Source organism: Oncorhynchus kisutch, linkage group LG8 (assembly GCF_002021735.2).
Source record: "Oncorhynchus kisutch isolate 150728-3 linkage group LG8, Okis_V2, whole genome shotgun sequence".
In the NCBI taxonomy this organism is placed as follows: Eukaryota; Metazoa; Chordata; class Actinopteri; order Salmoniformes; family Salmonidae; genus Oncorhynchus; species Oncorhynchus kisutch.
The window spans coordinates 72609641-72624341 of NC_034181.2; the positions used below are offsets into that span (position 1 = coordinate 72609641).

Here is a 14701-nt window from a genome sequence, read left to right on the forward strand (position 1 = left end):
ACTCTCTAGGTATTTAGTGTGGTCTATAGCTTATCATGAGATACTCTACCTCAGGTGAGCAAAACTTTGAGACTTCCTTAGATATCGTGCACCAGCTGTTGTTTACATAAATGCGTAGGCCCCCGCCCCGTGTCTTACCAGAGGCTCCTGTTCTGTCTTGCCAATAGAGTGTATAACCCACCAGCTGTATGTTCTTAATGTCGTTGTTCAGCCACAACTCGGTAAAACATAAGATATTACAGTTTTTAATGTCCCGTTTGAGGGATATACGTGCTTTGAGTTCGTCCCATTTATTTTTCTGCGATTTAACGTTAGCTAGCAGAATGGAAGGCAGCGGCAGATTAGCCACTCGTTGCCTGATCCTTGCAAGGCACCCAAATCTTTTGCCTCTAAATCTCAGTTTCCTTCTCCAGCGAATCACGGGGATCGGGGCCTGGTCGGGTGTTTGCAATATGTCCCTCGTGTCTGACTCACTGAAGAACAACTCCTTGTCCAATTTGAGGTGAATAATCTCAGTTCTGATGCCCAGAAGTTCTTTTCGGTCATAAGAGACGGTAGCAGCAACATTATGTACAAAACAAGTTACGAACAACGCGAAAAACAAACACAATAATAGCATGATTGGTTGAGAGTCGATAAGAAGGCAGCCCTACCCTCCGGCGCCATCATAAAGGAACAAGAGTAGCGTCTGAACATAACACAGAAACAATACTGCCTGATGGGTGATAACAAAGGAGTGCTAGATAAAGGGGGAGTAATCAGGGAAGTGATGAAGTCCAGGTGTGTCTAATTATGAGGCGAAGGTGTGCGTAATGAAGGTTGCCAGGTGAGCGTAACTATGGATCCCAGGGCTGGTGGTTAGTAGACCAGCGACATCGAGCGCCGGAGGGGAGGAGTGGGAGTAGACGTGACAGGAGGGGTGGTAGGGTTAGAAGAAAATAATAAAGGACATTTTATTTAAAAATAATAATAATTGCAGCACTGTTTCTGTGTCCATTTCACTCTCCTGTGAGTCAATGCCTCAGTGACGTTACCGATTGTCTAAAATGACAGTATGCATCTTGAAGCTGCTGTCACAGTTAACATACCTGTAGTCATATTCCAACTGTGTTGTAATGTTTGTGAGGTCAAATTCTCCAGGTAACAGTGTGTCCGATTGCGTAACAGAGGGAAATAAATAATTCACCTCTACACTATCCTGTAGCGATGAAAAAGTGAGAAGAGATCCTGTTGACATTGTTTCTGGATTGTGCTGTTCCTCAGTAGACACCATGGAATGATATAGCATGCACCATGTTGTATTTTATCTTTAGTCGCCCACGTTCAATCCAAAGCCTAGGTTTGCAAAACCATATTTTGTTGGAGAAAAGTAATCTCTCATATGAGAGGGATGGGATGGTTACCTCAGAGGAACAAGGGAGAATTATGAAACACAGAATGAGGGCTATTTGTAATACAGATGACGGAAAAACAGACCTATAGTATGCAATGTGTGTTGTACTGTATATGACATACATTCTGCACATGACTCCAATGCAACACAATGCACACGTCAGTATACATCCATATGTAGTTCTGTCCTTGAGATGTTTGTGTCTATTCATGTCCTGTATTATGTCATGTTTCATGTTTTGTGTGGACCCCAGGAAGAATAACTGCTACTTTTGCAACAGTTAATGGGGATCCTAATAAAATACCAAATACCATATACAACATCCATGTACTGTAGTATTATCCATGATACAGATACATGTAGTTCATACAAATCAACAGCTTTGCTACCGCTAATGCCATGCTACAATATTCCCCACTGGATATATTAAAAGCTGATAAACATGTTATCATTACTATAATACAATTCATTCGGTGGTGTAAAAAAAGAGCAGTCTTATTAAGCAGAGCTCCTTAGGGGGTTGAAATGAATTGATACTTGTGAAAACAAACCGGAGCCTCCTCTCCCAGAAGAGGAACTGAAAAGAGAGGTCAAAGTAGTGGGAGAACAAGCACGTCAATTAGGGAAGACAAGCAGGCGTGAAGCTCTGCAACTCAGAGTGTGTCTTCACAGAGACCCAGGAGACTACATTGCCTTTAACAATGCACAAAGGAGCTAATAAGGCAATAACATGTGGGCATTGTGAGTTGTGTCTGCAATCTGTTGACAAGAGGTCAGAGTAACTGTCGCCATCTTTACGGCAGAATATATTTTACGTGCAAATCACTACCTCACAGAGCCAATACACAACTCTGATGTGGAAGCTCTACTATTGATAAGGATTGTAAACCTCTTTCCATCCCTTGATTTGGTTTAATGTATCCCAGAAAACATTACTTTTATGCTCAGTCCCATTATATTTCAGAAATATTATTAACAATGTCAATCACTGCAATTTGTATTCACCCCAACACAGAATATGCATTAAACCTCAAAATAACTGAAACAATAAAATAATATTCATGGAGAAATGTAAATATAACAGGATAGTTATCCCAGAGGGCGATGTGTGGCTCTGTGACATGTGATTTAGCTGTGTAGGGTGTAGTATCTTGGAGAGACCATGTGGGCGCTTGATTAAATTGGGGACAGCAAAGCTAATGGAGATGCTGTCTAAATCATATTGGCAGGGCTGGGCGTGGACCTGGCTACAGAAATACACTGAAAATACACTAGATCGGTATACCTAACTCACAGACTAGTGCAGCACATATAGGCCTATGATACTGAAACATATGTACCTATATGTGCCTTTATTAAAGTCATTATTGATCTGAAACCAATTATCATGTTATTGGTGACATCAGTATGAAATATGAAAAAAGGATGTCTTCATAAGTTCAATGGAGAATACAACTAGAACGTTTGGTATAGACTACATTCTCTGTATTGTTGGTACTCATTTGTTGTGTTTAGGGAGTAAGATTTTTGATTTATTTTACCTATATTTATTAATAAACAATATCAACATGGTCCTGGATGTGGTTGTGGTATGTAAAATAGCCTTTTGCTTTTGTCCTGGAAAGATCAGTGTATAAACACTATATACCATTTCTTACATGTGGATACATGCATGATGTTTGTTCTGTAACCATTAGGTCAAATTCAATTAAAGAATATTTGGTATATAATGTGGAACGCTGCATTGTGATCAAGGCTATGTTGATGATCTGAGCATATACAGCATGATACGTTGGAAATAAAGGAAATGTTAATTAAGTGCCATGTACCATAATAAACTGATCACGTTGGCAATGTTAAGTGTCATGTACCATAAGAAACTGATCATGTTGGTAATGTTAAGTGTCATGTACCATAATAAACTGATCATGTTGGTAATGATAAGTGTCATGTACCATAATACACTGATCATGTTGGTAATGTTAAGTGTAATGTACCATAATAAACTACTCATGTTGGTAATGTTAAGTGTCGTGTACCATAATAAATTGCTCGTGTTGGTAATGTTAAGTGTCATGTACCATACGAAACTGCTCATGTTGGTAATGTTAAGTGTCATGTACCATAATAAACTGCTCATTTTGGTAATGTTAAGTGCCATGTACCATAATAAACTACTCATGTTGGTAATGTTAAGTGTTGTGTACCATAAGAAATTGCTCGTGTTGGTAATGTTAAGTGGTATGTACCATAATAAACTGCTCATGTTGGTAATGTTAGGTGCCATGTACCATAATAAATAGCTCGTGTTGATAATGTTAAGTGTCATGTACCATACGAAACTGCTCATGTTGGTAATGTTAAGTGTCATGTACCATAAGAAACTGCTCATGTTGAAAATGTTAAATGCTCTGTCTGCTCTTTACGATTCAAATCCCTTAGAGTTGATTGATCTGTGCTACAAACAAATAAGTCACCACCATCGACAGACAAACATGGCAGGTTCTACGACATCCACCAATGAACTCTGTCGCAGACGTCCTCATTTCGAAGAGGTCTTCTCACAAAACTGACTGTCCAGACCGAACAGTCAGAGCTACAAACTAACACGAAGGCGTCGGTTGTTCTGCTCTAAGACACACACAAGCTTTATTCTGAAGGTAACCCAATACCAGGGTGTAAAAATGGCAAAATGTGCCACTAATAACATGACCAGATTCCCAGATATAGGACAGTCACTTCAAAACCTTATTCCTTATTATTTATTTGTTGACTGTCTGTTTTGTCATATACAAATGTGGCATTCAATGTATTTCTATGGACTATAGCAGTAAAGACCAAATTCTATGTTTCACCAAATTCTTTAAAAAAAATATATATATATATTTATACCTAGAGACTCCTAAAAGTCAAAATCAAATGGCTAAATGATCCATTTTATGACCATCTTAAAACAATTCCATATGTCAGCTTAGTAGATATTGTGATCTAAGGGCTTAGATAGATCATTGTAGAATAAACCAAGTACACCGAGCCATATGTATCTAAAATACATTTTAATCTTGCTTAGATTCACAATTGTTACAATATTTAGATTCTTCTATCTTTTTCCTTTCACTCTTTAAACATACTGTACAATTAATGAAACGTGAAGAAGTGGTCAACATCAAGGCACAAGACACAGCCATGGTCAGGGAAGCTTGTGGGGGCGGAGCTTGATGTAGTCTCCGCCCCCCTGCAGTGTGCTGCTGACACAGGAGAGAGGAGGGGTGGGGAGTCAGGGTCAAACTGTACATGTGCTCTAAGCCAAAACGGGACAGAACCAACTGGCTTGTACAGGGTAATGATCTGGTGAAAATTGACATAACAGAAGTTAATTTTTGTTGCAATCTTTTCTAGTTTGTTGTATCTCCTCATGGTTATAGAGCAAAAATGAATATCGGTAACACAGAGTATGCAAGAGGTATGCAGGAAATCAGTTCTGTAGTTTGAAGGTTGTTTTTTTAAAACAGTGAAGCGTTGTCATTCCCAGATGTCTGTAGTTGGTTCAGGACAGGATGTACTGTTGTCTCACTAAAGGGCTCATACTCTGCAGGGAGAGAAAATGGAAGGAAATTACTGTTTATCCTCCGTTCTACTGAACTCTAACTCCCAACTTGTATTCATCCATAAGACATAGACCAAATTTGAAGGCCGGCAAAGTTACAAAGAGACTGTCTGAAGAGTACTGAAGTAGAATAGATGTGGAAAGACAGAGGCTGGGGAAAGAGCATTAGAGATACAGTAGAGACAGACAGAGGTTGACAGAGGCACAGCAGTGGGGAGTGTAGAATGTTGTTATACCAAATCCTGAGGCCTGTTGACACATTCACATAGGTGCTGTCATGGGGCTGTCTCTCCTTCGTCGTCCGAACGCCTTGGCGCCCACGTTGGTGGGGACGAAGTTACTGTTGCCCATTCCTCCTGATCTGTTCAGGAAGTCAGCCAGGCGGTGGGTGACACATGTGGCAGTATTGCACGCACGCTTCTGTGCTGTAACGCTGCTTTTAGAAAGAGAAAGGACTGGTCATACAAACCTCTACTAAATTCAGGATTTATTACAAAGATACAAATCTATGAATTACAATAAAAAGTACAAAGGTACAGTACATTACTGTTTGCTGGAGAAAATGTATAATATATATCATGAAATTGAAAATAAAGACATTCAGAGATCTAAACAATTAGTTATTCAACTTACCTCAAATGTGAATTTACATTTACATAGCAAATAAACTGTGGCTTATATTGTTCAAACTGTTGTGAACTATTAAAGATGTTAAAAGGCTTTGTTTCACTTGAATAATTAAGAAGGAAAATATGTTCTGGCATAAAAAAATATGTTTATTAAACAAGAAACCTAGTCACGGTTGAAAGAAGCATTGATTAAGATTTTTGTTTTGATTAACACTTTTAAATATTGTGAATGATCTGTATAGTAAAGGGATATCATACACCTTAAGATAGGGAAGTGAATCTAAATCCTTATTCACTTTCTAAATCTAAAGGCTTGGACTCTGCTTTGTACTTATATATTTTATTCTCTGTCAAAAAGGGGATTTTAACAAAAGAAAAAGAGAGCAGGGACATTGCGGGACATCAAGGTTTCTCTGCAGTCGGTCAAGCAAGATTCACATGCATCAGCAATCATCAGGCTAGGCTGGAACAGAGGGGTCAGGTTAGCTAGGGCTGATGGAGGGGAGGACCGCTCAGATTCCATCATATGAGTCTCCATAGCTTGCATAGCGGTTGCTCTCAGGCAAGCTGCGTTTCTTGCCAGGCGTGCCACTTCCCGTGTTGGTGCGGGGGTACGTCTGCAATTTGTGCAGCTCTTGTGACAGTTTGCCCAGCACACAGGTGCTGAGGTTGGAGCAACGCTTGGACATGGGTCTATCCAGGCTGTTAGAGAGAGAGACAAACATGCAGAAACAGGCTCATAGTAACCATGGCATGCAGATGCATCCTGCTGTTATCCACATGCTACAGTAATAACACTGTATTCCAACATCATGCATTTCAAAGTCAGTTTTTACTTGCATTTATATAAAAATAACAGTTTAAAGCCATGCTATCAAGTCCAACACAGGCAATTGAAAATAGTCTATAGCTATAATGACCTCAGTTACTTAGGCTCATGCGGCAATCCTGTTTATAGCATCGTAGTTAAATTATAACAAACAGCACAACTGCTGTCATGCGTCCCATTTCTCTTGCACTAATTCCCATGCTTTCTTCCATTCTTTAGGGTTATTTATCATTTAGCATTCCCCAACAGGCTTTCTCATAAACAATGCTTAAATAATGAATACATTAAAATGAAGTGTTCCAAAAACCCATGCATAGATAAACACAGAGAATATATGCTTTAACTCTAGATCTCCCTGTTGATGGTTGGGCGATGTCCATACCTCTGTCTTTAATAAATACCCATAGCTCTGACTGCTATAGGAGGCAGCAAAGGACTGGCCACATATTAGACATTTGGGGTTATATGTTTTCTTGAATAATAGGAACATGCGTCATCCATATAGTATACACCAAGTAAACCTAGAGAAAATGAAAATGAATGTTATTAAAAACAAGTTGTGGAGATGAGGAGAACTGTACCTACCTATTTCCTTCATTGGCTTGTTGCTCCAGTTCCTCTGAAGTCATTTGAACAAACTCCTTGACGATGGCGTTGAGTAGCCTTCGGGCTTCATAGTCATTTAGCGTGACTTGGTCTGTCATGGACTCTAAACCAGTTCTGAAAACACATAGGCAATTAGGTTAATCACTTGATGAACTGCACCAGCACTGGGTTAAAAATAGTATGACGTAGGTTATGTGAGTTTGCTCCAGCTAAAAGCCATTGACTCCTGCTTTAAGGGACACGAGCCAAACTCAAAACAATCTGCTAAAAGTGTTCCTTTTAAAAAGCTGACAGGTAGCCAACTTAGAGCCTTATGACTAAATCAATATTGTAGTAAGAACGGTGACCAGGGTCTCTCTATCCGGAATATTGAACACCCATGTATTCTACAACCATTTGGAAATATTCTACATGCAATAGCAATCATCTTAGCCTATTGCTGTGGCATTAAGTTGGATTGTTTCCAAATGGATAGAAGTGGTTAGGAGGTTATACATAGAATGGCTTTATGAGTCACCGGATTGATTAGTTTACGATATCGTAATCCAATTGGATCATTTTACTGAAAAGAGGGCATTTAATGTAACGTAATGTATGGATTTCTGTAATCACATCATGTTATCTGAAAACAAAATAATCTAAATTAGCATACATAAGATTTATGTGGCTGCCAAGATACTTCTTTAGAAAATTATCAATGAAATAACAGATGGCGTTTCCTTTTGGGATTACTACAAATGAACATCTCTGTAGTCTATACATACATTTCAGTGACTGACTGGACATTAGAGTGTATATAACGTGCTTTGATCCTCACCTGGCTGGAGCTGCATGTGAGCTGTACATCTGACAAATGACCAGGAAACAGGCAATGAGGAGGGCAGAGAGCTTCATCATAACCATGGTCCCTGCTGTAAAACACATTACATCCACAACCACAGAAACTTGGCTTTAAAAACATTCACATTTCTCTCAAAGCAGAATGAAATAAGCATTTCATCAAAACAAACATTTTCGTATGTCCCTACACATGATGTATCGCATGTAAGCTCCATCCATCTCAGTTTCAGTTCAGTTTATCACTGTTCTACTGGGAGTGAAGAAGCTGCCCATCTCACTCTCCCTGTCCCAAAGCATTCTCTTCCCTTCTGCGATGAGACAGTCCTACCAAAGTCCCTAGTTCCCTGCTATCAGAGTGAGCCATCTAGTCTCAGTGCTCCCCTCTAACTGAAGGGAAGAGCTGGGCTTGGAGACGCAGTACCAGACATTGAGGAGGAAGGCATTAGTGATACTATCTAGATTATGAGTTGGAGCCCCAGCCAGCCAGCCAGTCAGTGGCTCCCACAGGAGCCCATGCATTAGTGGAATGAGCTGTAGTCTAAACCCAGTTGTAGTTTAAACTCACAATCACCTCATCTACCCTTGAAAAGCCTTCTGAACTGCATTTCTCAGCAGCATCTCACAGAGGGTCAACGGCCTAGGCAAAGTTTATGCCATCTCATTCTGTCCCCTCTATTATCACTGGAACACTCTGCAGATTTAACAGAATATCTAATAGCCACAGAAATGACATCCCATCCATGCTAACCCAATGCATCATGTACACAGAAAAGTGGTTGAAATTCTCTGCTTACCGTGATTGGTTGTTTTCGTGGACGAAGATGGAATGAGTTGAGGTACTTCAAGCTTTAGACCAACTTGTGAATCTGTTGCACCCTGCTACAATGTCCTGTCTTATATATCTACCACTTGGGTTTCTGTACTGACTAAGAAGTTGTTAATTATCTCATTTTAGCCAATCAGAGCATTCAGCCCCATCCACTAGCCAATCAGGTACCGTCCAGCGGTTACGAGAAACCAGTAAAGACGATAGAACACAAATGACGTCATCGTTCTGTCACAAAATGCTCCATTCACAAAAATCTGCCAGTCATTTGCACCATTTGATATCATAATTTCCATTGAGGACAGGGCCAAATCAGACTGGCAGATACTGAAATCATCCCAAAATAGTTCTAAATATTTGAAAGGTCCCAACAATGTTCCATTGCTTTATGTTTTTGAGGAATCAAGAGAATAGGACATCCTTGTTGGACTTGCTGGGAGAGCCACCTACTGTACAAACAGACACATTGCAGCTCTTCAACTCCTGAGACACATTTGTTGTGTTTGTTTCAATGTCAAAGAATGAGACTGGGAACACTACTACACCGTGCTTTGTTTTCCCAACTCCGGTCCTCCAGTTACTAAACAGCACACATTTTTGTTGTAGCCCCGGACAAAAACACCTGATTCAACTTGTCAAGGGCTTGATGATTAGTTGACAAGTAGAATCAGGTGTGCTTGTCCTGGGCCACAACAAAAATATATACTGTTGGGGGTACTCGAGGACTGGAGATGGGAAACGCTGTACTACAGAATTATCAGGCAACGATCATGTGTTGTTATATTAATTTAAAATATACATGTTTGGGTTATTTGATAACAACTGTTATAATATTTTAATTGATGATATTGAAACATAATTGTTGAGTTGGTCAGGCTGCTTAATTTTGATTACAAGAATTACACGATTATCAGAATATACAGCATTCTTAGGGCTTTTCTACATCCAAAAATGGATGACATGTGTAACATTTTAGACATTATAAATTCAAAGATGTTGGCAGTTTAAACTAGCTCTGTGAAATGCTTGGACATTAGTCTTGTGGTATTTTTTGGAACAATGACATAGTTAATACTTCATATTCCATAATCAATTCCCATCCCCTTCTCCATACATTACACTACTGACTCCTCATTGAACTGCTCTTTTCAGGGAATCGATGGTGTGGCTGACAATAGTCGGCCCAATTTCTCAGACCCAATTACAGAGCTGTTGGTCTCTGGGCATCATCTTGTTCCCCTTACTTTACATTATTGGGTAAGGTATCGTAAAGCATCCTGCCCAAGAGTCTTCTTTTGCGTCACGGAGGAACCCCATTAGTGTGGATGAGGCTTTTAGTGCTATTGAACAGAGTGCCGGGCCTATGACGGAGCCACTAAATCAGGGAAATTGGACAGAGCCAGGGTCCACCCCCCTCGGTGCTCCTGGAGACAGCGGAAACTGCGGTTGTGTAGGCGTATAGGCTTGCCTGACTATAATGAATTGCCACTCCAGAATAAAGGCCTAACTATATGTGAACAGATGCAGCATGACCACATATCTATGGATCATCTCAGTCCCTACCTCAACTTTCTGTTCCCCGTTTCTAACTTTCAATTCAATACAGTAACCTTTCCAATCTATTTTGGTCAGAGTATCTCACGGTGCATCAACCTGGTGTAAGTTATATCAGGAGACAGATAATCATTGTCTTATCTGAACAGAGAGGGAGGGAACACTGACATGTGACATGATGCACTGTACTGTAAATAAGCTTAGCTGTATCTATTTAAAGGGTGTTGAGATGACAGAAACACATTCATTATGCCTGCCAAATCAATACCACACTATGGTATTGGAATGCAATATCAATGCCAAAATAGGAAAGATCATTTCAATGTCAAAGAATGAGACTGTATCATACGTGTCTGAATGCAAACATTAATGGCACTCAATGCATACTGTATGGCAGGCTAAGCATATCCTACAAAAAGTAGGGAATTGACAATGTTTGATTACATGGAATAAAGACTGGAGACTGACACAAGGTTCTGCCACTTGATGCTCTCCATGGAAGGTTTGAACACCTGGAGACTGTGGTGACACAGGGATTACAGACTTAAACATGTACACTTGACCTGGCTGTCCTGTCAGGGCTTCGCTAGGGAATTGGATGGATGTTATCTAGAATCCACTTTGAAATGCAACTTACCTCATCTCTGGCGGAAGCAACAAAGTTTGCACTGTGCATCCTTGCTGGGACATTAAGGAAATGAGATGTAATCACAGAGCCTAGGTTACCCATCAATCAGAGCTCTTCTGTTCTGTGTGATCACACTGCAGGATACTGCTACCTCTCTGACCTGGCCTGGCCATGGCAGCTCTCTCTGCATGGGGCTGGGCAGGCTCTCTTCTCCTGTGGCATAATGAGGAGAACCCAGTTAAATGCCGGTGCCAAAATTATATTTGCGAGAACAAAACAGCAGATTTTTATATTTGTATTAATAATATTTAGATTTATGAAATTACATTATTGTTTGTGTCATTGTGAGTCATGGGTGCATAGTCCTATGGGAGTAGCTGACTAGAGCTGGGTTGTGCACAATAGAAGACAGTAGAAGTCAATAGAAGAATAGAAGAACAGAAGAATATAGTATAACAGATGACAATAGAAGACAATGGAACATAAGATAATAAAATAGAATACAATAGAAGACAACATAATATAACAGAAGACATTATACAACAGGTGGGCCTAATCCTGAATGCTGATTGGTTAAAACCGTATTACAGCCAGTGTCTATTTCACAAGTTACCACCCGCTAAATCTATAACGTTAACTATTTACTCGGTTCCATCTGACTGCACAATCCACTGTCTCATCAGCCCAGCCAAGCAATTTATAAACTTTATCTCCACTATAAAAAGCATCTAGACATTTTCTCATATTTCTTTTAGATTAACATTTAGTTTTCAACAGCGGAGAGTTGTATAAATCTTGCTGTCTGTCTCTTCAACATTTGCAATATTGTTTCAATATTCAAATTAGTTTATTACTATTGCACAGCAAATGCAGCTACTGTGCTGTTATTCGACTGGTAGCGTCTTTAGCGACGAAACCGATAGAACAAAAGCCGGCTTGGGGGGCAACCCTAGATTTGTGTAGGGACTATATCTTGTGGAAGCATGAACTTGTATGAAAATATAAGCCAGTGTTTGGAGGATATATTGGCACTGGTGTTCGGCAAACAGTGCCAATATATCGACCAAACACCGGCTTCAAGGGCCAATATATCCTCGCTAGGGATAATCACACTTCTAAACCTATGACATTCAAATAATTATTATTGTTTATTTATTCATACTATTTCATCCTTCCGCAAGATATAGTCCCTACACAAATCTAGGGTTGCTAACCAAGCCGGCTGGTTGTTCGTTCTATTGGTTCGGTTGCCTGAGACCTGACGCAAGCGTTCAGTGTTTTTGTTCAGTATCTATGGACGTGACCCAGTAGTTTGTTCCATTGCCATTCTGGCTGGCAACGTTCTTATCCCTTGCTTGCTAGCTAGACAACTACGGCTAACTTACAGTCACATCAAAAATAATAACAACAGTAGCTGCATTTGCATTTGTTTAAGCTCTTTTCTAGTGATATTTATTTGGATACATCCATAACACTGAGCTAATGAGGTGTGATTTCGCTTGACATGTTAGCCAACAACACAGCTAACACAATCACTTCAAACACTGAAGCTGTAAAGACTGCAAATTAGCTGCACCTTGTTTAGTTTCACCTATTTTCAATTAACATTTATTTGTATATATCCATAAAAAGGATGCCAGCTGATTCCTGATTTCGACTGGCTGAGAAACGCTGACTACCTGTCTCCTCCCGACCCCAACACGTTCATTACTATGGGACAGCTGGAGATTGAATTTGAATATTTAAACAATGTTGCAAGACAGTAAGGTTTATAGAAATCTATGCTGTTGAAAACTAAATGATGGTCTAAAAGAAATGTGAGATAATGTCTAGATGCTTTTTATAGTGGAGATCAAGTTTATAACTTGCCTGGCTGGGCTGAAGAGACAGTGGATTGTACAGTCAGATGTAACAGAGTAAATAGGCATTTGAATGTCATAGGTTTATTGGTAACTTGGAATAGACACTGGCTGGAATGCGCTTTTAACCAATCAGTATTCAGGATTAGACCCACCATTGTATAAGTGTGATTATAAACTGGTTGGTTCGAACATGAATGCTGATTGGCTGAAAGCTGTGGTATATCAGACCGTATACCATTGGTATGACAAAACATGTATTTTTACTGCTCTAATTACACTGGTAACCAGTTTTTATATAAATAAGGCACCTCAGGGTTTTGTGATAAACGGCCAATATATCACGGCTAAGGGCTGTGTCCTAGCACTCTGCGTTTCGTTGTGCGTAAGAACAGCCCTTAGCAGTAGTATATTGGCCATATACCACACCCTCTCTGGCCTTATTGCTTAATTATAAATTGGGTTGTTCGAGCCCTGAATGCTGATTAGCTGACAGCTGTGGTATATCAGACTGTATACCAGGGGATGACAAAACCTTTATTTTTTACTGCTAATTACATTGGTAACCCGTTTATAATAGCAATAAGGCACCTCGGGGGTTTGTGGTATATCAAATCAAATCAAATGTTATTTGTCACATACAAGTGTTTAGCAGATGTTATTGCGGGTGTAGCGAAATGCTTGTAGTGTGGTATATGGCCAATATAACATGGCTAAGGGCTGTATCCAGGCCCCCTGCGTTGCGTCACATTTAAAAACAGTCCTTAGCTGTGGTATTAAAAACAGTCCTTAGCTGTAGTATATTGGCCACATACCACACCTCCTCGTGCCTTATTGCTTAAATAGATAACAATGACAAGTCATCTGGAGAAAACGATCTCAGAATGAGTTTCTGTTTTACACCTAAGTAGCTGCTGTAAATGACAAAACTTAAGGTTGCTGATGTATATAATGGTCGATGAGGTTATATTTAAACAAATGTTAAAACGATGCTTGAACAAAACTTAGCAACATATTTGACGTTGTGCCTACAGTATTCAAGTAGTAAGGCTGATTTCCAGTAAACACAAGATCTGTTGGTCTGCCCTTCCCAACACAGTCACAAGTGGACATTTCCATTCAACAGTGAGAACAACTTAATTCAATGATGTCTTTGATTGATGTGTAAAATGCTTCCTGGACAGTTTGTTGTATCTGAGGGGCTGGCAGGAAGTAGAAAAGCAGTTCCTTGAATGTCCTCATTAAGTAGTGATAACAAATCCAAATCATTGGGCGAGGTCTGGGGAGACCAGTTTGTTACATTTGGAGAAAAAATAAGCATCTCTGCCAGCTGCCTCAACAAGAAGGAATGTCTGGCTGGGTAAACAGACATCACTGGTACTAATGAGGAGCAAGTCACCACACGCTGAGTGGACAGGCAGTCGATACAGAGGACCTCCAGAATCAACGGGCACACTATTATTTGATCCAGATTTGGGCCCATATTCATAAAGCTGGCATGCTTTATGAATATGAGCCCAAATCTGGATCAAAGGGTCGGTATTGACATAGACAGGAGGTACCTGATTCTGGATCGGCACTCCTGTCTATGAGATGCTTTATAAATACAGGCCCAGCTTAATTAATGATCCCATGTTTCATTTCCTTCATTTCTGCCAGTAGCCTATGGACAGAGCATAAAGGTGAGTCAAATCAAACCAGGTCAACTACAACTGTAAGAGGAAGGTTTGTGTAGCATATTGCATGAGAGGATAACTCTATAAGAGGGTTTCAATTATTCCCATGCTATGATGACTGTGACAACCCTGAACCAGTCCTGACCAGTCCTGTCCTGTCTGATGCCACCAGGGAGTGATGTTCTGAATCCACCTCAGACACTGTGCTTCTTTAAAAATGGCACCATTATTCCCTATATAGTGCACTATTTTTA

The 14701-nt window shown here is 39.9% G+C and overlaps 1 protein-coding gene across 4 annotated transcripts; it reads right to left on the bottom strand.

Annotated features, from left to right (window-relative positions):
• Positions 1 to 4433: 4433 nt before the first annotated feature.
• On the bottom strand, positions 4434 to 8802 carry LOC109894985 (calcitonin-1). Of its 4 annotated transcripts, none has more exons than XM_031829479.1 (5): positions 8093 to 8223; positions 7882 to 7975; positions 7044 to 7178; positions 5237 to 5433; positions 4434 to 4982 (listed from the first exon to the last, which is right to left on the bottom strand). In XM_031829479.1, exons 1-4 carry the CDS (start codon positions 8121 to 8123, stop codon positions 5262 to 5264), a joined length of 432 nt encoding a protein of 143 aa, XP_031685339.1. In that variant the 5' UTR covers positions 8124 to 8223; the 3' UTR covers positions 4434 to 4982; positions 5237 to 5261. The 4 variants fall into 4 exon arrangements, with proteins under 4 accessions (XP_031685339.1, XP_020344229.1, XP_031685338.1 ...); XM_020488640.2 differs by having other exon boundaries at positions 4435 to 4982; positions 5237 to 6331; XM_031829478.1 differs by having other exon boundaries at positions 4444 to 4982; positions 5237 to 5436; positions 8093 to 8246.
• Between the last annotated feature and the right edge of the window lie 5899 nt (positions 8803 to 14701).

Excerpts from the sequence above, each read along its gene's own strand:
- LOC109894985 (XM_020488640.2), bottom strand. The coding sequence starts at position 8,123 with ATGGATGGAGCTTACATGCGATACATCATGT. Across the intron at positions 7,976-8,092 it reads TTACATGCGATACATCATGT|CAGGGACCATGGTTATGATG; the intron begins GTAGGGACATAC and ends TGTGTTTTACAG. Across the intron at positions 6,332-7,043 it reads CAAGCCAATGAAGGAAATAG|CCTGGATAGACCCATGTCCA; the intron begins GTAGGTACAGTT and ends TCTCTCTAACAG.